The 27648-nt window shown below is 41.1% G+C and overlaps 1 protein-coding gene across 8 annotated transcripts; it reads right to left on the bottom strand.

The window, feature by feature from the left end:
* Positions 1-634: 634 nt before the first annotated feature.
* On the bottom strand, positions 635-27069 carry HNRNPM (heterogeneous nuclear ribonucleoprotein M). 8 transcript variants are annotated; one of them, XM_041128078.1, is made up of 17 exons: positions 26894-27069; positions 22354-22523; positions 15504-15556; positions 14646-14653; positions 14443-14560; positions 11773-11970; positions 11228-11381; positions 10102-10151; positions 9735-9795; positions 7642-7743; positions 7010-7054; positions 6531-6605; positions 5952-6050; positions 3148-3201; positions 2420-2502; positions 2061-2112; positions 635-1168 (listed from the first exon to the last, which is right to left on the bottom strand). In XM_041128078.1, the coding sequence occupies exons 1-17, from the start codon at positions 27031-27033 to the stop codon at positions 1005-1007; spliced, it is 1626 nt and encodes a 541-aa protein (XP_040984012.1). In that variant the 5' UTR covers positions 27034-27069; the 3' UTR covers positions 635-1004. The 8 variants fall into 8 exon arrangements, with proteins under 8 accessions (XP_040984012.1, XP_029889172.1, XP_029889173.1 ...); XM_030033312.2 differs by having other exon boundaries at positions 2420-3201; XM_030033313.2 differs by having other exon boundaries at positions 2420-3201; positions 14467-14560.
* Between the last annotated feature and the right edge of the window lie 579 nt (positions 27070-27648).

Genomic DNA, 27648 nt, shown 5'->3' with positions numbered 1-27648 from the left:
GCCCACAACAACACTGTCTTTTTGTTTCCCATTACTGGAAGAAGAATTTAATTTTGGAGGCCGTGCAGCTCTTAAACTGAGGAAAGGGCAAGAAACCCTGTCTTCAGCATAAAGCTTCAGCTCTCCTCCTGCCACAAGAATTCCCACTCAAAAATAATCACTTTCAATTTGTGTTATTAAAACTCTTACTTGTTGCAGGAGAAGGTGAAATATCCCACCTTCTGCCCTTCACCTGCAGCAGATGTTTGCCACTTACCTGCTGCACCGCACCCCTGACTGGAACCAATACACCTGTGTGCACAGCCCCCACTGAAATGCTCCACATTAGAACAAAAAAAAATGAGGTTTTTAAGTCCCATTTTCAGTTCAGGCCGTCAGAATGGCACTGACACAACTGAAGGTAGAGGATATTTTATTGATTTTTTTTTTTTTTTTTTTTTTTTAAATCAGCATTGCCACTGGAGAGAAATGAAGCTACCAGCCTTTTGCTAAGAGCGGTCATCAATTAGGTCCAATACAGGAAAGGGAAGTCCCCTGCACCCTGAAGACACTCGAACACTAATGCGACTGCGCAAATGCATCATTTTAAAGACCAATTCATACTCTCATAAACCAACAACCAAGAGGAACATTCTTGACACTTCACAAAAGAATACAAATTCTAGTTTACTGAGCTCAGTTTACAGGTATTTTTGCAAGCATAGGATGTGCTGCCAGTAACGGATGCTGTGACTGAAATCTTTAACTTGCATTTATTATCAAAGTCGTACTGTTTACATCTGTAATGTCAACAAGATGCCACAACTACAAAAAAAGATTGTGCACATTGCAGTTTCAATGCAAAAAACAGTAAAATGGAAATCCATTTGTTAAAAAAGTAATTAAAATTACTCCAGAAAGCAACTGAATTGTTTTAACACCTTTACATCCAGTCAAATTAAAATGGTTAACAAGAAAAAATACAAATTCAAAAAATCTGGTATCAGTGTTAAAAAGGCAACTACTTAAGCATTTCTATCAATTCGCACATCAATCTCCCTCCCACGAAGCTGTATCCCATTCATCATACGGCAGGCTCGCTCAGCTACTTCTGGGGACTCGAATCTAACCACACCACATCCTTTAGACTTTCCATTCTCCATCTTGATATCAGCATACAGCACATGACCTTAAAAAGAAAAGAGAGGGTCTTGTTTAACCCAGCAGGTACCACATAACTCTCTCTCAAATCATAGTTCTCTGCCTTAAGCCACAGAAAGTATACCTTTAGAAGCTACCACTACTTTGAAACTTAAAGCTGCAGCACAACTTTACCAAGTCATTGTTTTAAAGAAGTGTTCTCAGTTTAAGAGATGAATTAATTCAAACTGGTTCTCTCAATTCTCGGTCAAGCAGCGACACCAGAAGTAGATGAATGGCGCAAAGCACGAGCTAACAAGCCCTGTCAGCTTGTCAACGCCCACTTCACATCATAACTGATGAGGCTGGGACTTGGTTTTGCCATCAGATGAGCAGCACAAGATATTAGGGAGCAAGGTCTGGGCGCAGCAACCACTGCCATGAAAAAACTGCCTGAAGCTGAACAGCACACCTCAACAATCAGTAGCTGAATTCAGAATTTTTTCAATTATTTTTTTAAGGACAGTTTCCCCAGACAACTATGCTCATTTAGATGTAAAGAATCTGTGCAGGTACTTTTCAGCAGTTCTCAGGACTTCCGTATCTCTATTCCTATCTCTTTCTGCAACTACAGAGAGGCTATCCACATGATAAACCCAGCCCCTGAGATGGAGAAGGGAACAAATGCTCAGAAAAAGCACGTGTTAGCTGGGTTATCACCTGGCCAGGCATTTCTTTCTTTTCAACACTGCAGAACTCTTGCTGGTATAGCAGAGATAGTAAACAACCTCACACCACTCGTCAATGTTGAGATCTAGTTTTTCAGTAAGTCTGAGTGAAATTTTAGTTAAGATACTAGCGTCAGGGACACACAGAGCCACGACTTACTGTTTAATTCATACTCAATTCTCAGATTAATTACCAGTGATAAAGTAACTTACCACATTCATTAAATTTATCTTTCAGCATTTTCCATGTAAAATCAAAAGGCAGCTGCGAAGAGAAAAAGAACAGACCATTACTGAGGATCTGTTGAACAACTTGCAAGCCCTGCCAACTCTTCAAAACATGCTTTCCATCCTGGGACAGCCATTGTTCACCATCTTCATTTACAGATGCAGAGAGCTTTTCTCCTGTTAAGGAAATGGCTTCAACTCACAAAAGCCTACCTAACTCCACCTTTGGCAGCATCCAGTATTAGATATTCTGACTGAAGTCAACCGAGCACAGATGAGATCAACATGTCAGTACCAATTAATTTCATGATCTGTGAAGGAGAGGTAGGAAGAAGGCTACTCACATTTCTCACAAATATCTGACAGGCTTTTCTGGCCACCCCAGCTGCAGGTCCTCCAGTTCCTCCAAGGGAGCCTGCAAAATTGCCTGCAAAGTTTCCACGTTCCATGTCCATTGTTCTTTCAAAATTGCTTCCCATTGCAAGTCCCATTCGATCTATGCCTGCTCCCATGCCCTGTCCCATAGCAGGACCCATTCTTTCCATGTTAGTGGCTCCAATGCGCTCCAAGCCCATTCTCTCCATGCTAGCAGCACCCATACGATCTATTCCTATTCTTTCCATAGGAGTGGCACCTATGCGATCCAAACCAGCTGGCATTCTCTCTATCACCTGACCCATTCCAGTTCCCATTCCAGCAGGGACCATACGCTCCATACCTATACCCATTCTATCCATGCCAGAACCCATACGTTCTACGCCTGATCCCATTCTGTCCATAGTGGTGCCAACACGGTCAATGGCAGCACCCATTCTCTCGATACCAAAGCCTATTCCAGAACCCATTCTTTCTATGCCAGAACCCATTCTCTCAATAGCTGGGCCCATCCTCTCGATGTTAGGAGCGATGTGATCTATGCCCAGAGGGGCCATTCGGTCAATTCCTGAACCCATTCGCTCCACGTTGGAGCTCATGCGATCTAAAACAAGACCCATCCTGTCTATTTCTGACCCTACTCTCTCCATCCCATGCCCCATCCCGGAAGGTATTCTTTCTATTCCCGAGCCCATACGATCAATGCCAGGTGCCATCCTCTCAATCCCAGGAATGCTGGCATTTCCACCACCTGGAACACAACACAGATTATCAGTAATCATACAGGGACAAACGAACCTAGTGCATCCTTACACTACTGAAATGCTTTAAGCTCTATCATTACTCAGAAAAGCGACTGCAAGCTGTGTGCTCTGTTGCTGCACAATATGAAGCAAAGTTTTATTATTTCAGATGGTAAGAAGAGTGCCATTGTTGATTACACAGACCATCACAACTACAACACATGATTTAGCTGGGGCAGTCATCTCGTCAGACCACATACTACAGTTGGGATGGAGAAAAATTTATCCCTTCGCTAATGAGCTTAACTTCTGTACGCACAAAGAAAGCCTTCCAAAAAAAAAAAAAAAACCCAAAGGAGAAAATTTTGAAGGAATATGCAAACCTAGGAGAAGAGTAGGTGGCAAAAGTAGTACTTTAAATACAATCTTAGCTGCTAGCTGCCCTGTGCAGTACACTGGGGAGTACACAGCAAGAGTAGTCATTTAGTAACTGAAATTACAGTTCACATACAGATTGCTTGGACGAGAAATGAAATCGCATCATCCTTGCCACGCAACTCAAACATTCCTTCTGCCAAGCCAGGGAGAGACTTTTACAAGAAAAGTTTGCCCAAACCTAAAAGCCCTCTCATCACCAGAACTCCAAGAAAAAGACAGCAAATTCCACACAAGAACCACAGCAGAATGACCACTATAAAGTCACAAGCATGCTTGGCCTTTTAATGTGGAAAGAAATATAAAAAGGTTGCCTATGCCATAAAACACAAGCAAGAATAGGGTTTCTATATCTGGTACATAAAATCTTTTGACTTAGTTGTCCTGGCACTGCTACAATCTTTTGAGTTCCTGCAGTAAAAGGATCACTCCCCTATAGTTTAGGCTATTTTGCTGCTGTACAAAGGATCTTAGCTTATCTATCAAATCAAGTTTTGCACTGCAGTTTGATTCCTATTTGAGGGGAAAAAGCCTTGAAGAAAGTGCGTACTTAAATTATCTACATATATTTAATGATGAGAAGCAAGATTACGTAACCCTAAGATGGGCCAAGAAAACCAAAGCAACCACATTTACAACAGCACTCATCCTGCTTCAGTATTCTGAGCTTCAGCAGTACCTCAAATAACACAGACTGGTTTGGGGTTACGTGACATTTGTACTTATGCAAGCAAGTTGGCTTTTTTTTTTTTATTAAATGAAGAAACAACAGCAATGAACATTTAGTATTTCTTCAGCTGAAAGCCAGCAGCTTTGTGCATTTGGTTTTAGTCTCCCAGAAAAGGGCTAAACCTGTGCAGGCAGGCAGAACCAACTCTTGGTTATTAAGTGTTGTGATTCAGTCATTAAGCAAATAAAATTAATTCTGTAAATTGGGAACCAGGGGGGAAGTCTGCCTACTTTGAGATATTTGGGTTCAGCTTTGTTTCAGAAATTCTGCAGTTTTGGACTATTTCAGTAATGAAGTACTCAGTATTTCCAGAGAGTCATTGGTCAACTTGCTAGGAAGCTAAGTGTTATACAGACAGCAGGAAGGAGCAGGACTTTGTTTTCAGTGAAAACAAAAAATCAGTATCTTACCAGTAGCATTTCAAAAATGGACAGCTGCCAGCAAAGCTGACAGTCTAAAAATATTTTTTTTCTAGTCTGCCAGTAATCTTTCTTCCAAAGTGTTTTAATGTGTAATATTGCTTATCTATTTAAAGATTATCTTCCTCAAAACTACTTTCTATTGCATTATGCTATATATATACAAAAATAAAAGTGAGTTACCATAACTGAATTGCTGCTTTAAGGGCTTTGAGTTTTTTGAAGGCTGTATTTGCTTTGCAACCTTAATTTTAAGGTAAGGATATTTTTGTCTTTTTTTTTTTTATGACTTAAAAAAGATCACCTTTCCTTGAATACAAGATCCAATTTTTATAGAGTCATCTGAATTGTGTCAGCAACAGTATACTGCATTTCACTTCCTTTAAAAATGAACTTAGGTTGTATCAAAATCAACAGAGCACAGCAATAACAGAGCAATCTCAGGAACTGGCTGAATCAAGCTGTACACACACGGGAACAGATGCTCACGGAAGACATTAAAAATGTTCAAGTTCTGAATCTTTCCACAAAGCATGATTAATAAGTTTTGCCATCTCAAAGCTGCTACAGACAGAACAGCACTGCACTATCCTTGCTCAGTTCAAGTAATATTTTACACCAAGTTATTTGCTATATTGATAGTCTTCCTTTTCCCACTGGGGTTCCAAAGGAAAGACCAACAGAACAGTAACTTTAGTGCTGCATGAGTTGCACAGTAAGGCGTTCTCTTCAGTCATCTGATGTGTGAGTCTATACCAGATTCCTAAAATGTCTGGGAGGAGAGGAAGGCAATTAAGGTTTCGCCATATTTTTCCTCCCTGCTGTCTAGGCCACAGACTACATTTTAGTGACAGGATTGGGTCATGCATCACTCAGAACCTTCCTGTTTGCCACACACATATACTGAAGTTCAGCATGAAGTTTCAAGACACAAGGCAGTGTATTAAGACTGTCAGACAGTTTCCTGTCACAACTGAAATTACACAGCCCCACAGATCACTACTAGCGTATCCTCCTGCCTTCTGTACAGCTCTGAGGAGTTTGATCACAACAAAACTATTACAGCAAATATATATAAAACATAGTCTGTTTTGTTATAACAAACCACACAATTTTTATGTACATTTCAGGTATGAAAAGCAGGCAGTAAAAGTACTTAGCTTAGTATACTTACCTATTCCTCTCTCCAAGGTCTCTCCAAAACTACGAGACATTCCCATTTCATTTCTTCCAAATTCTCTTTCAAATCCTCCACCCATGGCACGATCCATCTCTGAAAAGATTAAGTTTGATATGTTTTTCAGGGTGTCTAAATTACTCCTGAGAGAATGTTTTAATACAGGCATAATTTTTAAAGATTAACAGCAAGGCAAGTTTTTAATTATGTTCTCCTGATCATTTTATCATGTCTTCTTGAGATCACGAAAACAACAAAAAGCAGGATTCATCTCAATATGGACAAACACATTTGAGGCAGCCACTTTGCACTGGAGAAGCCTTTCTGGTGAATAGAGATAGAGCACAGTTTATCTCTTTCTAAACTAGTCCTTCAAGACAACCTCAATGCATCACTTGTCTTCTGCAGCTCAGAGGCCATGAGTGACTTGTGGACACCATGTCAGCTATAAGCTTTAAGTTTTGTCCAATAAAAGCTGAGAAGAGGAAAATGACCAGTCTAGAGAGTCTCTCCAGTGTTACACTTTCAGATAACCCAAGTCAGGAGTTGGATATACAAAAAAAAACTAATGCCTACCGCTCATTCTGCCCATGTTCATTCCAGCTGGGAAGCGACCAATGTTCTCCATGCCACCAAAAGGACCTTCCATTCCTAAAAGAAAATATTTTTCAAGGATTATTTAGCAATGCATTTCAACTTAACACTACACTTCACCCACATAAGCTGCTTTCACAGAACATTTCCACAGGCACCAAGACAACTCTGTACCACCGATTCACAAAACAAAATTTGGTCAGAATTTTGTCACACCGTATCTCCTAAACCAAGGGCAGCTTTTAACAGGTCACATGACAAAAACATTGGTCATGTTTTATCTGAAGTATTAACCCTTCCCCATACACCTACAGCAGTTTTATTAATACTCAAAAAGGAACAAGTTATTACTAAATTGGTGATGATGTCCAAGAACACAAATGCCGGCTAGACACATATGGCTAGGTTTACATGACTTACAGAAAGCCCAAGCTATAGACATGTCAAAAAACACAGCTTACCTCCCATTTTATTCATTCCAAAGCCCATGCCTTCCATTCCCATTCCTCAAAATAAAAGAGAAAGCTTTATATAGCAGACGTAATTCTACAAAAGTTCAGCCATTAGACTGGCTGTAGAAATAGAGACCATACAACATGTCCATTGTTTGGACTGAAGAGCTTACAAGTGACAAAACTCTGAGTAGATTGCAACATTCCTTCTCAGAAAATAAAGCAGCAAAGGGGAAAAACCCATAGGCATTTATAAATTGAAAGCTGAATGTGTGCTACTTTTTAGGTGGCTCTTTAAAACTTGTGCTATTTAAACATATCCTAAACAAAGATTTGCAAGCCCACTAATAAGTGTTAAAAGTGACAGATGGTTTTAAAAGTTTAATGTATATTTGCAGTGTCTGCTGCTCATGCTCAAGAGTCAGAAAATGAGAGCTGTGCCTTGACCACAGTGAAAAAAAATGGAGCAGTTGGTTAAATTCAAGTTTCCATTATCAAGCTCATTATTTAGCTCAACAAAAACTCATTTGGCTTTAACACTCCTAAACACTTCAACTTTTTGTGTAGGCAAAACAAAGCTATCTACCTTCTACATAGCTTAAAGCTCTCATGAAACAAAAGCATAGGAGTAATCTTCTTACCTCCAGGTCCCATGTTGCCCATTCCCATGCCTTTGTTTAAATGATTTGCATCAATAGGTTGACCTCCAGGTCCTAATCCCATGCCAATACCACCAAGACCATCTGAAGAAAATATTCAGATATCAAAAAAGCCTTCTTTCCATAGTTTGACAAAACAGCAAGTTTTATTCTTAAGTAATTGACTTCCATTCTCCAAAAAGCTTGCTGTGTTCCCACTTTGGGGTGTGTACTTAAAGCATGAAAGTGTATAGTAAATCCAGAGTAGATGTGTCTTGAAATATACTAAAAACTATCTCAAATATTTTTTCTCATAATCCATTTTCCATCTTACTACTGAGAAAACTTGCTTGTTTGGTTGGTTTTAAGCTGACTCCTGAAAAATAACTGGCTAGAACACTGCTTATTTTGTGCAACTCCTCAGTCTAAGGAGAATAGAGTGGGCAATTTAGTATAAAGATCTTCTAACCTTTGCACAATATCACCCTTGATTGACAAATGGCTTATTTCCACCTTTGCCAAGGTTCTCCCCTTGTAGGTAAGAATTTAACCACAAAGCTCAACCTATCATTATGATAGCCACCTATAGAATTCAGAGCACACAGCCAGCCTCTTCTCTGAGCAAACAAAGTATATCATTCCCAAGCATAATTTTGAATCTTCCTGTACCCAAATGAATTAAGGATTCCCCAGTCCAAAGAAAGAAGAAAAAGCCCTCATATTTTCCTTATGGTTAATCAGGAAGAAAGAGTTCTCTGCTTGCACTTGCATCAAACAACAGGTTAATGGCATTCTTTGCCTATGAGAAGAGGACTTCCTCATTTACAGCTCAGCATAATAAACACAGGAAGTGTTGAATCTTGTTTTAAAACAACACAAGATACCCCTTCCCCGCCCCAATACAGGCCAAGAAACAGGCTTCCATTGGTATTTGTTGAGTTTTATACAAAGATAATTAAACTAGAACCCAGTGACTTTCTCTTGAAAGAGAGGTATACCAGTATAGAAAGTCAAGGCAGCAATAACAACCATGAATGATACTGCTGCTAAATAAGGCTTTGACAGATACACAGAAAACTGAACTAAATAAGGGATAGATGGATTGATGATCACTAAAATTGTGCAAGTTAGCAGCACACAACAGGTTTAGTTCCCATGCCCAAGAAAACAGCAACTGGCTGAATTAACAGAATTACATTAACAGCCACACTTTACATTTGTGCTGTATTTAAACAAATTAAGCCTGTGTTCTCCCACCTCTAGCTCCTCCCTTCCAACACAGACTCTTCCTGTTCAATACTTTTAGTATCTTATCACAGCATAGTTGAGGTTGGAAGGGACCTTTGGAGGTCATCTGCTCCAACCCCACTGGCTCAAGCAGGGTCACCTAGAGCTGGTTACCCAGGACCAGATCCACACAGCTTTTTAATATCTCCAAGGATGGAGACTCCACAGGCTCTCTGGGCCACCTGTTGTTCCAGTACTCAGTCACCCTCACAGTAATCTCTCCTTATATTCAGATGGAGTCTCCCATGTTTCAGTTTATGTTTACTGCCTGTCACTGGGCACCACCGAAAAGAGCCTGGCTCCCTCTTCTTTACACCCTCCCTTCAGGTATCGATATACATTTATAAGATCCCCTTTAGAAACTTGAAGACCTGGAAGATTCTCAGGTCCTCAATTTAGCCCTTTCAATTGAAGGAAAAACATTACATACCCAGAATACTATCAAGTAAAAGGAGGCACACGTTTCCCTGTTGACTGATTAATTATGTTTCCATTAAATCCTACTATTAACAGTAGTTTTACAAGGCATTGGGGGTCTTTGAATTGCAACTGAGATCTGGAAGCCTTGAGAACGTGAATGGGATACTGTTTTAAGAGAAGCTCCTAGCTATGAGCTGAAAGAAGTATCCAAAAAAAAAAAAGACAAGACTGAGCAGCTCTTCTTTACTATTTCCCCCTTTGATATTATTTAGACCATTTGGATCCCAGCTTTCCAAAGTTTGGACCAGAGTCTTTCTGGGGCTGGACCCCAGTTGCTGAACAGCAAAATAAAAAAATAAAACATGTTCAGTCATGCAGGAGAGACTTACGAGGAAGTTGTTGAGGTCGCTCTGGAGGAAAGAAGTCTCCTTTGGGAAAGGCTCGTTCGTCCTAAACACAATTCAATACATTAAAGTTTGCAAGAAAAGAAATTCTTTCTTGCCCCCCCCCCCCTTTTTTTTTTTCAATTAAAACCACACAAACTTAAACTTAAAGCAATCTTCACTGTACTTATGATTGTCTTTTAGCAAAATAATCAGAATCAACCTTCCCCAATGGCATGAGTTGGCACTAGGAATTAGGCAACTCACACACTTCCCCCCGCAATATTTCAACCCAACCTTGAAACCACACATCATCCAAAATCAGGAGCACAATTATCAGTTCAAAGAGCAGTAAGAATTTGAACGTACTTACCATTTTTACATGCATCGGTCTGTCAAACAGCAGCTGCCCATTAAACATTGCTATTGTTTCATTAAGGATCATTGTTCAAGCGCTTAAAGCTTTAAGACTTTGTGTGGTTCAAGTGCTATCTGATGCAGAGTACAAAAACCTAGTCAGAAAACCACACCTCTCCAGGTCACTTCTTAAACTATCATTCACAGATTATCACAAGTCCCCCTGCCTTCTCTGAAACTAAAAAACTTTGAAATCCAAATAACTGAATATTCAAAGAATGGCTTTTTAAAATTAAAACATGAGTTAAAAATACTCTTCTGGTTAAGATTAAGTTCATTAAGAGATCACTCAAAATGCAACTCCAAACCAGCCTGGGTGTTTAAATGTTTCATCAGTAACGTTAGCCATTTAAAACAGGAGAAAACATGCAAAAGTTCTCAACATTTCCAAATCAACAAATAACCAAATTTTGAAGTCGGCCACGCTAGTGAATCATGTGAAATTTCTGTAACTCTTGCTCCCACAAGGCTCAACTTTTTAGGTGCACATGCAGAATGGAATTAACATGCAAACAGAAAGAGAAACTGTGGGGGGGAGAAGGAAATATTTTTCTCCTTTCCATACCATAGCCATGAGTAGAGAGATCATGCACACAGTAGTATCTGTACTTTGTTGTTGGTTGGTTTGGTTTTTGTCGATTGCTATGCAGCAAACCATCGCTTGCACAGTGTAAGAACACAGGCAACAGAGGAACATGCTAAGTCAAGCCATCTTACATTGCAAACGGACTTGTTGCATTCCTCCCTTGCCTTCATCACAGGAATTTAAGACAAAACTTTTCTCAGAAGTTGCATTTTAATACTAGCTACAACCTAAAGACAGAAATTTACTATTTGGGCTAGAAACACATGTGGGAAAGAGAATCCACTTTATTAATGATTCTGAGCAAATAGCAACAATTCTTTCAAGATGGACTTTTTTCTCTTTTTCAGTTTTCCTTACGTTTTCCATCCACTGCAATGGCTTGACTTTCTGTGACATGGCAATAGTCTCACTTGTAATACTACAATTTCTATTTTCATCCTCCTTTGTTTACCAAGTCTTTTGCCTACTATTTACCATCATTACCCTTTAAGGATACATATAGCCTGAACAGCCTCTATAGCTTGCTCAAAAGTGACAGTGCCGATCCCACGACTTTTGCCATCTTTATCTTCTAGTATGTCTGCCCGAACCACAACACCAGCCATGCTGAATACTTCTTTCAGTTTCTTCCAACCAACCTTGTAATCCAACTGGAAGACAAGTGATATTGGAAGCATGAGAAAGATTTCCATCAAAAAACAGCTTTAGTGTTCTTATGTTTCCTTTCCCAGTAACAGCAATCTTAAGAAACAAAGAGTCTTCACAGAGATGGATAAAATTTAAATAGCATAAAGAATGCTAGAGCTTAATGCAACATTCTTGGCTTTGTTGGAAAATACAAATTAATAGACACTGTAACAAATTAATAGACATTTAATTTACAACTTCACTAGCACAGAGAATCAACAAGACTAGCCACAGAGTAAGTTACTACTCAATTTTACTGGAACAGAGCTGAAAGTCTAAGGCTTTTCTTCTAATTCATTAGATTTAACTCAGTTAAGACCCAGATATTCTGTTCACAGATTACACAGCACTTACATTTGCAACAAAGACAGTGCTTCCAAGTCTCCCTGCCTGTAAGGCATGAATGATCTCATTGGGTATGTTGGGATTGTTGAGTATACTAGGCGGGATATTGATCATGCCGGGGCCACCCGGGCCTGGACCAATACCCATTCCACCAGCTGCTGCCATGACCTTCTGCATTGCTCTCCTGGCATGCTCACCATCAGGATCCTGCAAAAACAGAAACAACATACTCCATTCCCTCTGGACTCCACTAAACGTGTGGGGATTTAGTGGCATGACTAAAACAGTAAAAAGAGGAAGGGGTTTCCCTTTATACAGGGCTATCTGCTCCCTATAGGTCTCCAGCCAACTATTTCACATACCATTGCCATCCACTAATTTATTTTCTTTTAATCAATATCACAGCACCCTTCAAGTTGACAAGGTACTCCTACTCATGCATTTCCCCCAGTTCTGAAAGTGTATCTCTATTACTCAGTACCAACAACAAACCTCACAGTTACATCTGTTCCAAACACTGATAAACCCAAAATGGCATTGGAGAGGTTTTGGAAGACAAAATGCCAGCTAACTCTTGGCATCTTCAGAACAATGCAACATTCATTTACCTTGCACTTGGACTTATTTACAAGACAAGATACAGTGTGTAAAATTTCACAAATGTTGGTTTGGGCAATGCTTCCCCCCCCCCCCCCCCCCCCCAAACTGGCTTTCTAACCCAAAAAAAACTTCTAATGTATCCCCCTATTACTACATAATCTCACGATTTTAAGACATGCTAGAGAACATGAAGCATAGGATGAAGAATTCAAGGAAGGAAATAAGATTAATTATTGTCACTTCACTTTATACTGAAAGTGAACGTAAGCACCTTCACAATACAAGGTGAACTTAGGTTACTTAGGTTGGAAACATCACACTGTATTCAGTGAGCAAAATGCACCAGCACTGCAAGACTGCTGAAGAAAGTGAAATGTCAAATAGAATTAATTAGTCAGAAATACAGATGCTTTAAAAATAAAAGCTATTTGAGTTAATTTGAATCTTGATCTGAATTTTAAGACTAAACAATAGCATGTTTTGAAAACAGGAGAAAGGATAGCTTTCACATTATTATTTCAGCTACAGAAAATCATAGTAGTCTGAGGTGGAGAACACATTAAAGTGAATACAAGTCACTTCTCAATTTAAAATTTCCTATTTCCCTGTTAAAATAGGATATTGTTTAAAACCAGATTAGCTCCAACAGAAAGCCAGGAGCAGTTGTCATACAAACTAAAGTCTTCTGATCAGGCAAAGATCTGCCACAGGATTTTCATTATGTCACTTGAAGGCGTCCATGCTCCTCAGCAGTGACACAGCCGACACAGAGAGGTATGTACCAGACAGTTGGCAAAACCTATGCTAACGGCCATCCACATTAACTTAATTCATTCCACACAGTCAGACTGGGGCACTTGGCTGAGGTAAATGTTGCTAAATTCCCTAATACTGGTAAAATGCTTCTTCACCAATTTCAAGTATCTGAAATTGTCATCTGTCATACAGGCAGAAATATTCAAGTATGACAACAGTTTCATGAAGAGCTGGGCAAATTACAACCAACTCTTCTCAAGGACTAATACCAATGGTGTATCATTAACAGGAAAACTGACGCAGATGTGGCCTGTGGCCCATTCTCAATAGCTTTTTCTTCCAAAGGCCCCTCAGAAAAGTCAGTGCCTGATGACTTCCAGGTGCAACTATATTTTTTTTCTAACCTTCCATTTCACCTCTTCTTTCCTTTAAAGGGTAGCGAGCAGTCAATAGTGCCAGAAGATGGCTTGCACCCAGAAGCAGGCTGCTGCTCCCAGAATTCACTACTCTACAGAATCTGTCAGATCTGAGAAGTGCTGCCACTTGCTGTCCCCATCCTTCTTCCCAAGTGCTCCTCAGACTACAGCAAGAAGCAGGTTATCTAGGGAAGACCTTCTGCACACATTCACTATCTTATACCTATGCAGACATCTTTCACCCCCCACCATTAAGGGGGCAGGGCACAGCAGAATATGAAGCCTGCTTAGCCAAGAACATAGCTCGCATATTTCAGTGTTAGCATTGACTCTTGGCCTTAGGGAAGCCCCTTTTTGGTTTTGTTCAACTGAACCTTCAATGCAGTGACAGGTTCCAAACTGCTAGAATAAAACTTTAAACTTGTCAATGGTTAAGAATTAACTCATGGTACAGTGGAGCATGTCATACTGGTTGACAATAGCAAAGCCATTAAAATGGAAATAGATCTTTGAAGTATTTCAGAAAACAGCTTATTCTGTGGAATTGTTTGTAAAATACATTCATTATGATGCAGAATTAAAAGGGAAGGCAGTCAAGAACAAACAACACTTATGCAGGTTTCTTCTTCAAATCACTAAACAAGTATGCCTGCAGTTAAAGCCAAACTCTTGCTTCATCCAAGTTCTGCATTGCTACCATCAGCACCTACTCTTTAAATCAAGTTTAGTCTTGATAATCATGTTCAAACTCAAGTTCAGCAGTACATGCTGATGGTAAAAAAAGGTTGACTGTCTTTTGTTAATCCTATTTGATGAGTTCTAGCTTTTGTCAATTATTCTTAACTGCAAATGAGTCAGACATAAATCTTGACTAAGAACTACCCCTTCACCTTCAAATTCAACATACTGAAAGAACAGATGCACGTCTTACTTCTTTCACTTTCAATGGTCTTCCACCAAGACTATGCTTGTTCAAAACCTCTGCAGCCTTTTTCATGCTTTCTTCCATCTTGAATTCAACAACACTGTGGGGATACAAGACATCTAAGAACATTGCTTATTTTTTAAGAGTTTCCTCATTTCTTGCTATAAATTCGTAAGTGAACTTACGCGCATCCCTGATGAGATGATTTCACAGGCGAGTAACAGGGAGGAGAGGAGGGAAGAAAGAAGAAATAAAGTAAGTAAAAGCACAAAATACACACAAAAAATTCTTTTTTAAAAAGTCAAATCACATTAGTTAGCCCTAATAGCAAAAATAAATGTAATCTTACCCAATAAAGCCTTCAATACTTGAATTCCATAAGATATAATGTCTTATGCGTTAACAGGATTAAACTGTAGTTTCTGAAGTTGTAACAAACAGAACTAAGTCCCGATTCTCCAAGAAAAAAAATACCACACGCTTCATGTGACCTGTTCTTCTCTGTCATACAGCAAAACCCTTGCCATATTCTCTCACCCTAAATCCATATCCTTCAGTACAGTTAAGTATGCTCCTATTTTTTTTTTCCCTGTAAGATACTGTCACTGAACTAAAGGACTTAAGTACCTATGAAGGCAATATACATTTACATTTAGGAATTGACTTCTGTTTACTGGCACAGGAAGTGTAGTTTACAAAACCTGCTTTTGCACACTGGCCTTACAAATTCAGCAAACCACTACAGTGACGTTTTCCAAAACACAAGTATTACATTAATATTCCGTACCACTATACATACTGCTAGGGTCCATGGGTCATTCAAACAGCCAACGCCAACTGAACACAGTGGAAGACCACCCTAACACTATTTACAAGGCCCCATCCCACCTCCTCCCCACCCCAAAAGAAGCTTTAAGCAATCCTACTTTATAGCCACTAAGCATACACACTCTCTACCTTCCTGACTTCGTTTCGTTCCACGCCACCATACAGTTACATTTGTCATGTAGAAAATCCACAGAAGAAATCTCTCAAACACTTACCCTTGACTTTCCTTCAGCGTCCATTAAGAGCTCCACGTATGTTACCTCACCAACTACAAATCAGATTCCAGACGACACATATACCAAGGGAGAAAAGCCAAGAAAACAATGGGAATTTAGAACAATCAACAACCGTGTATGGAGCCTCTGCCTTATAAGAAAGCCCAGAAACACTCCATGTTCTCTAGACCACAAAACTGGACAATTACAGGTATGCAGTAAAGTCTTAAAACAGTTAAACATGTTCTTGATTTTCCTCCACTTCAAAAGCCAGCTATTTCCACAATATCAGTTTCCTTGATCTTTAGTACCCACTCATTACTTGAGGCAATCCAAATCCATGGGAAAGTCTGCAAGAACAAGTTTCCTTCACTTTACATAGTATTCAATCCTGTCTCCATAGTCCAGAACTTGAACAGTTATTTGCTTTTCTCTGGATTTAAAGACAAACTTCCAAAAAGGGAGTCAGCCTGGACCAAGAGATCACTGACTGCCTACTATTTATTTCAGCAGTTTTTTAGCCTTTTGTTAAGCCACAATAAAGTCCATTTTTTTAGCTTCAATAAGTAGTATTAAACAGTCTTCCATATTTGCTCTCAAGACAAAACCATCTACAGCAATAAGGCAAAATGCACTGGAAAACTACATCTGCACCTTTCCTCACAAGATTAGGATTGCCTTTTTATGACCACATAACCATATCATGTACCTCCAGAATACAACTACCGAAATGGCTGCTGCCTTTGAAGTGACTGGCATACAGAAGAATAATCGAAGAAAACATTTTTTACTTTTTCTTTCGGGTTTTAGAAGTCCTAGTTTTTAAAGTTTAAGACAGGAGGACTCCAAGTTGCATTATCCGACAGGCAGAAAGCAATCTTTGTGGGAAACCACGACCCAGTCTGAATATTGATAGCATACTTTGAGCAAGGAACTGGAGTCTCACATCCAAGAGTCTACCTCTTAGCAAGGGACAGAGAGAGGAAGAGGCATTCAGCCTGACCTCCCACAGGACCAGTCATTTATAGGACACCTAGGGTCATTATGCAATGCGAACATCCTGAAGTCTCTCTCGAAGCTGGAAGAAAAGGAATGCTTAATGAAATCACTACTTTTTCTTCTAATCTCCATTTCTTATTTAAAAACCAAAAACATTTAGCAATATCAGCATTCCAGCCAAAGAACAGTTAGCTAGACAGAATAAACAAACTGATCCATTCACATTTTTATGAGGACAGTGTTTGAGATTGGTAGAGGCTAACAAGCAAGTCCCTTTGAAAGGGACAGGGCAGATCAGAGTGTTCGATTACTATCCACAGCTTCACTATCTAAACAATACTTCTTAAAATAAAGTCTAACAAATTAATTCCATCCTGTAATCTGAACAGTGTGAGATCATGTAGTATACATGGAATTGTTTCCACAGCCTGTGTAGCAAAAGGGACTGCACTGTCAACAGTCCTCCTGGACTAGTCCTTGGTGATACATGGTGGCCGTGTAGCATGTCCAAATATTCAGCATTACCAAGACATTCTGAAGCCATCCATCTCAACAGCAGCAGCCAGAGTCCAACCAAACTTTGATCAAGAATGCAAATGTGATTCAACAATTTAGGTAGGAAGACAACAAATTCCCAGATTACCTACAATACAAAACCACTCCATTTCACAGAGGCCAGAAGTCACAGGTTAGAAGTCTGCGACTTTGCTCCTAATAACACTACTGAGCCCTGGATTGAGGACCCTCCTCTCCCAACCACTAATCAAATTCAGCTACAATTCTTACTTCAGATCCACACAAACACTTCCACAGAAGTTTGCCAAGCTTGAACATAACATATTAAATATGATTTAACATTTACTCTTTTAACAAATCTCTGACCTCTGAACCACAAGATTTCCAGGAGTCTATCACAGCAGCAATTTTTTGTCACTTAGAAAATCTAGTATGTGCCAATTTTGCCCAGTGCTTCACATTCAAGCCTTATAGACACCTATATTATAAACTAAATATACATCTTGAAGTAGCTGTTTTCCTTCAAAGGACATCTGAACTTCCTGAATAGCCAAATTAAAAAAAAAGCAGGGGGAGGGGAACGACACAAATAGTGTAACAGCTCAGTATCCAAGACACCAAGTCCAGAGTACAGAACGACTGCAGTAAAAATGCATTTTTTCACCTGAAAAACATGTAAAATGATTCAACATGCCACTTCTTCCAGGAGACTATTGTTTGAGGCTGGAAAAGGAAACTTTTTTTTTTTTTAAGAACCTATGCTGGGTCACATTTTATTTGACTTTTTTCTAGGTTCCAAGCCACAGTATATCGGAACATCAGGCACTGGGGATAAAGCAGCATTAGCAGACAAGGGTAGCCTACGATAGCACATAGGCAATTAAGCCATGGAAAAGTACCAACAGCAGATATTCCTGTATCAAACCTGCTTCAGAGGGCAAAAGAAATGCACAGTGATGCAGGCAGATTTTCTTTCTGCTAGAGAACAGTTGGCTTATATCAGGAAACATATCCTATATCGACAAATGAAGAAATTTCACTCAAACACAAGAGACTGTTACTTAAGGAACTCAAGTTTATTACTGAACCAGCCTTCAAAGGGAGATAAAACTTGCAGAAAATACTAGCTCTAAGTAAATGCAAGTATAATTAAGGAACATGTACCCCATAGTGTCTTTAAGACTTAACTTAGAGCAGACTGATTTATTTTTTAAAACTCACACTTGAGAAAGTTCAGAAACTCAGCGTTTCCTAAAACAAGCAGAAATCATTGTAATAACCAGAAATACAAACCAAAGTAATCTCCAGTAATCATTGCAGTCTTTTTTTTTTTTTTTTTTTTTTTTCCCCCTCAAACTTTATATCCACTTCCCAAAGTTATCTATACAGAAAATTAAGATGTTCAAGCCAGGCTGGTCTGTCAGGCTGGTCTGTCAGCATTCAGATACTCTCCAATGACTGTTCAGGAAGCTCAGATAAGTACGTCCATATGGTGGCCTGAGGCATGGCTCAGATGGATTCACCTAGCCCTAAAGACATATCTGGGAAGTAACTAAGATAACAAGCTCAGACATAGATGTCAACTTTGAAGATTCTAAAGTTGGGCAATATGATTTTAACAGTTAGTGACAAAACAAGAAGCTCTGAAAGGCGTGAAAGGTGCAGAGAGGCAAGTCTCAGCAAGAGAAGCAGCACAGAAACTGAAAAAGGGGTAAATGCTTTATATCACAGCTATTTCTTTGGCCTACAGGGTCAAAAGTAAATACTTAAATAGAGAAGGAAGACTCTCAAGACATTACCAAAACTATACAGATGTCCCATCATCTTCTGAAGTAAAGAACTGCAAGCAATGTGACTGATTCAAGAGAACCCTGCCATCAAGAGCCTAATACTTCCAGCGTAAAGCAATTCAGAACTGGTCACAGCTCCTCCTTCATTTACAGTTTAAAGCTGATGACAGGCAACCCCTAAAAAGTTACATGGGCTGCTTGGGCTGGGGAGACAGAAGAGAAACCCACTTTATACATGTACAAAGCTTTAGTTAAAAGGGGAGGAGAAAAACATTCTTCCCAAAGTATAAACAGAGAAGAGTTCGCAAGCTATTCTTTTACAGCAGGGGAAGGGACATCTCACTTTTGCATGAGAGAACCCAGAAAAAAACACGGGTAATTTTGGCTCTGTAGAGCCTAGGCAGGAAAGAGGGAGTGAAAAAGATCACTGCAGCCACTGATGAAGGACAATGCCTCCTTCAAAAAATGGTTAAGGCCAATGAAAATAGAGCAACTCATTAGCACATCTACTGAAAGTAAGGGAGAACAAGTCAGATGTGGAACAGCATTTCCACGTTGCTTATTCATCCTTTCCTCTTTGCCCACCTAAAACTTCAGTCTACAAGCAAAACGTGACAATCTCAGGCACTGAAACCCAGGGGACTCCCCAGGAACAGCTGTCTTCAGGTACTGGAGCTATTAATACCAAAGTAACAAAAGTGCTCACCAGTATTAACATCTGGGACCAGTACTAACATCTGAGACTACTACGTACAACAGCAAGAGGGCAGGAGTTACATCTTCAGCAGGCCACAAAGATTCCAAAAATTTCTGGAGATGGAGCAAGAAAGAAGGCAGCACATGAAGTTTAGCAGCTGCTGTTCTTCACAGAAAGTTTAAGCTGGGAAAGCTTCATTTCTCCTTTTCCTCACATCTGTTCACACATCCAGGTTTCAATACGAAGAGGTAAGCATGCCTGCTACAGCTCTGCCTTATGTAAATGTGGGTACAACCATGCTAATACAAACAGTCTCTGGGGTGTCCTGGAATCTTTCGATGTGACATGAATGTGGCCATGACTGCAACTGCTCCCGGCTTTGCAAAGAGCAGAACATAATTATTGCCTCATTTTACAGCTAATCTTTCTCCTGGTATTGTATGCCATCTTGCTACTCTGGTCAGGAAAAAGGTTTAAAATACAAAATTCTGTATTTCCTAAAGGAATCGGTAAATATCTCAAATTCAAACACAAATTCTTTTTTATCATATGGTACCACCTCACTTATGCCAGCTGCCATGAAGCACTGCCATTTTTCTCCCTAAAACAGAGCCATTTGTTGGGGGACAGATTAAGACAGTTGTTTAGCATTCAATCATGTTTACATTTAGACTCCACTTACATGCTGAAGAACTGCTGCCTCATTGTTCTCCTGAAGCCATTCACCAATTGCCAGTTATCAATGCTGATTACATCAGTTTAGTAGAACCTTGTGTTTGTCAGCCAATACAAGGGAGTTTCAAACAAGAACATCTTTTAATTTCATTAATAACTATGTCATACTGCATACCTGTAATTGAGTTTCACCAACAAATACACTGAAATGACTGAACCAAGGCATTACTCTTAAGAGAGATGTCACCTTTAGAAGACTGTACGCATCTGAAAAACCAGGTTGCAGAAATATGAGCAGACCTCAAAGCTCATGTCTCCTAAACCATACTTACTGACGCAAAACAGCCGATTGAGGTGAACTCCTCCTACGTTCAGCAACCTGCTATGCCATTGCTGCTAACAGCTTAAGTCTTCACAACTGCCAAGCGATGGAGCAGTCATGAAACGCCTACATTTACCCTTTGTGTACAGATCTGTTTCACATGCTCCCAAAACCTTGAACATTTGGCCTGTAATTCTTACACTTACAAACCAAGAATTCTAACGTTTAGATTTTTCCACGTCACATTCCTGGTTCTTGGAACTACTATGCCTTGTATCAAGAAGTACCGATTGAGCAAGTTCAAGCACAGCACAAGAGCACCAATTTGGTAGAAGTCAGTGACTAATTAGAACGAATCGCAACTACACAGCAGATCTAAACTGTTGTATTTTAACAAGCAGTCCCAAAAACCAAGAACAATGCTTCTCAATATTTAGCATAACAAGCCCTGCAGACAGAATGGAGAGGTTTCAATGTTCCCCTAGGAGTATCTGCTGGAATGAGCAGCTGAACAGCAAGGCAGGAAACAATCTCACACCGGACTTTTCCATCCACGTGAACTGGAGAGAAACCACAAGACACTTGGAACGGAATTCAACATAGTACTTAAAATTAGACATCTACACATACAGATACTCCTATTAACCAATGTATCTTGTGTAGCAAAGGGAAAGCATAGTTTAAGGCAAGGGACCATTCATAATTAGGGCCTGTTAAAGCAGCCTTTCAGACTGTAATTCTTCATATTACAGAAAACCATTGCTAAATCTCAAGCATCATCGTTTCACAGCCTCTAATTATGGAAGCTTCCCAGGGCTTATAGTCCTGAAGTTCGTTACACAGACTCAGTTCTATTTTGCCTCCAAAGACAAACATTTTGAAACCCTTTGGAAATTTGTTTTCCCATTCATTAGGCCACACCTTGTGAACACATTAACTATCATTCCTTACCTAGTTCAAACACAAGTGAACACTGATCACGATTTTGAGACATTTATGACTGAGGCTATGTATTTTAGAAGTGACCCACAAGAGGAATGGTTGTACTCATTACTCTTAACTTGTTTTGAGACATTTTAATGATGGAGAAGCCAAGTATTTTCTTGCCACTCCGCTGCAGTTCCAAGGTGACTTGAAAACTAGTAAGTTGGGCATCAGCTTAAAGAAATAACACTACATTTAGACTCGTCACTACCTGAGAGTAGTCAGCTCAAGTTCTTCATCTTCTTCAATAGATGAAGATGCTACGGTCAACAAACTAAGGCGGCTCCCATTGACATGGGACAGTTAAATAGAAGTGAGGAAGGGGGAAACACCATGAACATGATTTCCAAAGCCCTAACTGTGTTGCAGCACATGCCAAAGCACAAACCCGATTTTTCTTTTTTTGCAGGTCACCCTTAAATACATTTTACTACTATCAAATGGCAGTATGGATCTTTATCTAAGCACAAATCACTACGATGTTTGGGGACACAGCTATATATACACACACCAGATCAGCAGTAAATAACTACCTTTATCATCCAAAAGACATTAAAATGCTTCAGAAAGTTTTGTTGCATGTCAAGGCTAAAATCTGATAAAAGCCTCATTTTTCCCCCCTAAGAAAAATACTCTTTGAAATCTCCGATGAAGCACTATTAGCTATATGCCGACATGCCTATAAAGGAACTAGCCATCTGGAAGGCTGCCAGGGAGCAGATGTTGTGCAACACCCAAAAAGGCTTCAAGACGACCTTTTACAAAACTCATGTCACTAAGTCCACCCAGAACTTCAACTCTTAAGTTTACAAAGTCAGCCACAAGTAAGATGACAGACATCACTTGGCCACCTGAGTTGTACATTACCTTTCTCTTTGACCAGGTCTTTCAGAGACTGCCACTTCACATCAAACGGAATATTTGTAATAAAAGCTCGGTATCTTTTAGCAGGATTAGCATATGGCTCAAAGCGATTTCCTCCTCTTTTGACACTTTTCTCTTTTCTTTTTTCATTTTGGCTTGGTCGTTCACCTTCACTGCAAGCAAAGAAAGATAATCACACACATTAACTACTCTGGCATTTGATCAGTGTCATACCACCTCTTGGAACATAACTTGTTACGCTCTTAAAACTAAATCAAAACTTGCAAAGTTTCATCCATTCACATTATTTGTAAAACTGTACACCTTTCAACCAAAGCTGGTACACATGGTACCAGTGCTACATAGTGTATTGTAACAAAGATTTCCTAATAGCAGACAACTTATGTCATGAAGACCCACTATTTTCTCCCACATATATCCAATGTAACCAAAGTTTTTGATTTCATAAGCTAAATCTCTTTAAAGCCGACCAAGCCTCCCTCCGTCTCCTCGTGATGCTCCAGACCAGATGTCCACCCTATTTTCTCCTTAGCACACTATACTGCTTAAACACCTTTAAGTCAAATAATATACTGACCCACCACATTCATAGTCTTAGCTAGAAGAATTTTAGCAAAATAATCCTGTATCTAACTAAACACTCAGGTCAACGACTCTTGCCTCAAAACACTTTTTTTTCCTCCTCCAATTAATACAGTCTTTGGACAACACAAATTCAAAGCCTCTGTGCATTCCAACAAACATACTGAATAGTTCTTTTAACTATTTCAGGATATCAGCTCTAACGGGTCAAAAATTTAAAAATTAGAATTTAAGACTATTTCTCAACCAACCTAGATGACCAACAGGTCTTAAGAGGACACAAATGCCACTGAATAACAGTACTTAAAAAAACACGAGAGTTAAATACTTCAGCCTCAGCCTAACATGGTTTCCTCTAACTAATCCAATTAATCTCCCTGCTCACTTTGTGCTAGTTAAGATGCAGAAATACATCTTTAGAAATAATTCATGAGAACACATTAGTCGAAAAAGCTGGTAAAGTTTCTAAAACTTATCTGTACATACACTGAGCTTTTGCTCAACTTAAGACCTATGTAGCCCTGCAAAGTCCAAGCCATATCAGAAATTCTGGCTCCGATGTAAACACACTTCTGCATCAACACTGCCCATTCCTTTAGAACTATTTCAATCACTGAACAGATACAACAGCCTGCAGGGGGAGGGAAGAAACAAGTAGGCACACGTCAAGTTTTATATTTGAGTGGGTTCCCCATTTTTATCACATAGCAGCCCACCCTTTTTCACCCACAAGGGTACATTACAAGCAAACACACAAAAATATTGTATTTTATGGATACAGCCATAACCACAGACAGAGCTTGGCTATAAGCATGGCCATCATGTATCACTTCAGGTCGAAAGAGGCACAGGTTCTGCATGTAATATGCTGGAAAAGAGGTCTATTAAAAAAAAATTGTTCTTTAGTTATGTACAATATTTATTTCACCAAAAAGTGAAATTTTTAGACCTTCCCTCACTGAACTTTTTTAAAGCTTCTTGAATAATGAAGTAATTAAAAACCCAAAAATAGATTCAAAATAGGACAATCCTTCTAACACCTTAACTTCTGTTTGGCTGAAGAAATAACACAAAATTTAGTGCTGGTGTTACAAGATACACCCAGTTTTTTATGGTTATCCCTCAAACTGGAACTATTTACATTCCCCCTGGGTTGAACTGCTGTATAACATGCTCCAAAGTAATGCAGTATGATGCAGACATTTTTTGCAATCCTGCATTGAAGGCTCCCATGTCAGCTTCAAAACACCTCAAGCTTTGATATACCTGTAAAGAGTTCAGACAAGCCACAGTACCTGCCATTAAAGACAAGCATTAGCCTAGAACATACTCCTTATCATATTCAGCAAAACAAAATCCAGCCAGGTCAAAAGAAACGTCAAGAAAACTACTTCAGCTGCAAAGTTTTTTTTTCTTTTGCAGGATTTCAGACACCACCTCCATGGGTTTGACACACCGAAAGGACAAGAACAGGCAGGCATACGTCCACAGAGATCACTTAAAAGATGTGCTTACCAGAGATCACTTAAAAGATGTGCTTACCAAGTGTGAAAACAACTGAGCATTTAGGCCTTCTTTTAAGGGAGTTCTACACAGCAGGAAGGAATGAGCCTCACGTCACCTCCGAAACACACCATGCCTGTAAGTATCCCTAAGTTGGAAGGGCAAGCGAGATGAAATTCCCACAGCAGCTTTGCCCATCCCAATACAGAACGACTCTGAGTAACTGTGATCCATTTACACCAAGGCTAACCCAAGATCTACAGAAAATAGTGCATTTAAGTAGTTATTTTCAGAAGATATCTTATCTACTCTTTTTTTCCTTGGGTTACAGAACTGAAATGCTTCAACAAGACTGAAAGAAAAATTCTGCTGTTTGTGATGTGTGTAGAAGGAGGAACTGAAAGGAAAGCTCTTATTTCCTCCAAAGAAACAGATGATTGTGCACATTCCTCTGCAAGATTTCATAAACATGCCACCTAGACCCAACAAGTGTACCAAAAATCACTAAACACAGAAAGAATCAAAATCCAGTAGAAGCAGATCCCCCTTCCCACCTCCCAAGGACACTGAAAATACGCTCACATGGACACTGGCATTATCAATGTAGACATGTTAGCTTCGCTACACAGAGCTTGATATTACACACAAAATTGCACCTAGATAAAAGATAAGCTCTCTGGAGAAACTCCAAATATAAAGGGGGCCAGGGGAAAAGAAATCAGAACAAAGTAGACATCTCTACTTATACTTCCAGGAATAAATTGTCTCCTCATATGAGACAAATTACTGATTACATATTAGCTCTGCTACAGTCGCCAAGAGCAAGCTTTGAGGTGTAAACAGAATCCAAGACAAGACATGAACATCCTCCAAGTACCAACTACTCAACAGGAGGAGGAGAAAAGATGATGGGAAGATCCTTCCTTAGCCCTGGCGAACATATTACATGTCACCGTATCGTGTGCCACGGTGACACCGGGGTCCCCACCCTCCGGGATCAGGACTACCTCTGCTCCTGAACAGGCATGCCTGTTTCCACCTCCCAGGAAGAAGGCAGAAAGACTTGTGTATGTCAGTATTTTTTCAGTTGCCATAAGCAGTTTAACAATTTTGTGTTGGATAAAAATCAATATAGACATTTTTCCCCAACAGTGACACTTGGAAAGCTGACTGCCTTCCCAGTCATGTGAAACACAATCCACAAACTCAGGCAGCAGAGGCAGGTAAAAGCGGTTTTTCAAACCGAGACACACTGCCATCTCCTCACCATACCCATATTATCACCAATTAACTACAGACCATCAAGCTGGCCTCTGTTATTAAGATCTGTAAGCTCTGGGTCACATTTCAGATACGCAACATGCCCGGGTGTAACAGCCTGCAGCAACCAGCAGCCTGACACGCAACTATGGAACACACCTCAGGAACAGCAAATAAATCTGACCTCAAGTCTGAAACATTACTCACAGAACATCAGGTTCAAAATGCTGATTCTTATCTCCACAGCATTTAAGGCCCGGGGCCAAAAATTAACTGAAGAAAATGTGCTCTTTATGCCACAGATTTGGTATTAAAAAAAGCTTTGCTAACTATGAAATTTTCCAAAGTGAGGTTAGCATTAACATAGGAAAGGGACAAGCACTTCAAGCTTTTTCTGCTCATCTTCCCCAAGTTTGCAGACCTAGAATTGTAACCCCTGCAGTTGTTTGTTTGTTTTTAATTTCTGTAACATTCCATTGACATCAGACACACAACCCTTACTTAGTGCCTGGCATCACCTTCAAGCTCTCGCAGCATTTGTCTCTCGTGTTCCTAAGCCACTCCACAGACAAATCATCAACCACGAAGCAGAGCACACTTTGCTCCAAATGTCGCAGCAGTACGAGAGATGACTGCCCGAGGAGAGCTTAGCTATTATAGAACAAAAACTAATTAGCTGAGAACCTGAAAACCCACCCCGCTGGCACACCCTATACCTCTCGGGGAGGCTTTGAGTTGTCCACTAAGGCCCAGCAGAAACACTTCCTAAGCGGGATAGGCCAAGATCTCCAGCATCTCCCTGGCCGCCGTACAGCGGGCCCCCAGGACGAGGCACCGGCTCCTTCCCCGCTCCGACCGACGACGACGGGAGCCCCCGGACGCGCCCTCCCGGGGCGGCTCCGCGCCCGCCACTCTCGGCGCCGCAGCGGGTAGGCCCCGCCCGGGTTCCCGGGGCGCGCCTGGAGGCGAACGGCGGCCCTGGCCCCAGTAGCGGCTCCGGGCCCCCCCCCCAGTCCCGGCCCTACCGACAGCCCCGCCCCCGCTGCGCGGCGGCGGCGGCCCCGGCCCCGACCCCGGCCCGCCCCCGGCCCGGCTGAGGCCAGGCCCGCGGCGCGGAAAGGCCGCATGCGGCGCGACAGGCCCAGGCGGTAGCGCGGCCCCACAACGACCACCCTACCTCTTGGGGGGCGCATCCCCCGCACTGCCTGCCCCGTTAGGTGGTGGCGGTGCCGCCGCCGTCGCCGCGGCCGCCGCCGGTTCCTCCATTTTGCCGCCGGCGCCCTCCGTAGCCGCCGCTACCGCCGCCGTCGCCGCCATTTTCCCCAGCCCTGCGCCTTTGTGTGAGGAGAGCCCGCCCCGCGGGCTGCGCGCGAGGCACGCCGGGGCGCCTGGGCGGGCGCCAACGGCGCCGCGCATGCGCACTGCGGCGCTCCGCTTCCCGCCCAAGCTTGGCCGGGGCCGGTCCCGGTCTCTGAGGGAGGGGGGGATCTGTCGTGTCCCCCTCACGCTTCCCGCCCCGCTGCTCCCTCAGGGCCGGTCAGTCCGGCTCTGTCGGGTTCAGGCGCGGCGTGGAGCCCCGGTGGGAGAGGTTTAAGCGTAGGGCGATGCTTCATGTGCACGCTGCAGCTCCCCACCAGCATGGAAGACCGCCCCCCCCCGCCCCAGCTAACTCGGGGGTTCTTGCTGGTACACATAACGGTTATCAGGCTTACGTAGGGACCTTTGACAGGATTAGAGCTCTTGGATCTTTGACGGGATTACAGCTCTTGGCTCGCTTCACACGCACGCTCCTCCACTCAAGCTGCTGCCCTCACTGATTCCCTGGTTTTTCCCTCACGGAGTTTCAGCGGCCATCTCCAGTTCGTGCCGAGCGTCGCCTCGCACCGAGATGGCAGGACTGTGCCCGGAGGGCCCCTTTCCTATCTTCAAAAC

Source organism: Aquila chrysaetos, chromosome 12 (genome assembly GCF_900496995.4).
Source record: "Aquila chrysaetos chrysaetos chromosome 12, bAquChr1.4, whole genome shotgun sequence".
Lineage (NCBI taxonomy): Eukaryota > Metazoa > Chordata > Aves > Accipitriformes > Accipitridae > Aquila > Aquila chrysaetos.
Note: the sequence above shows the minus strand (reverse complement) of the source record. Positions and strands in the feature narration are given on the sequence as shown.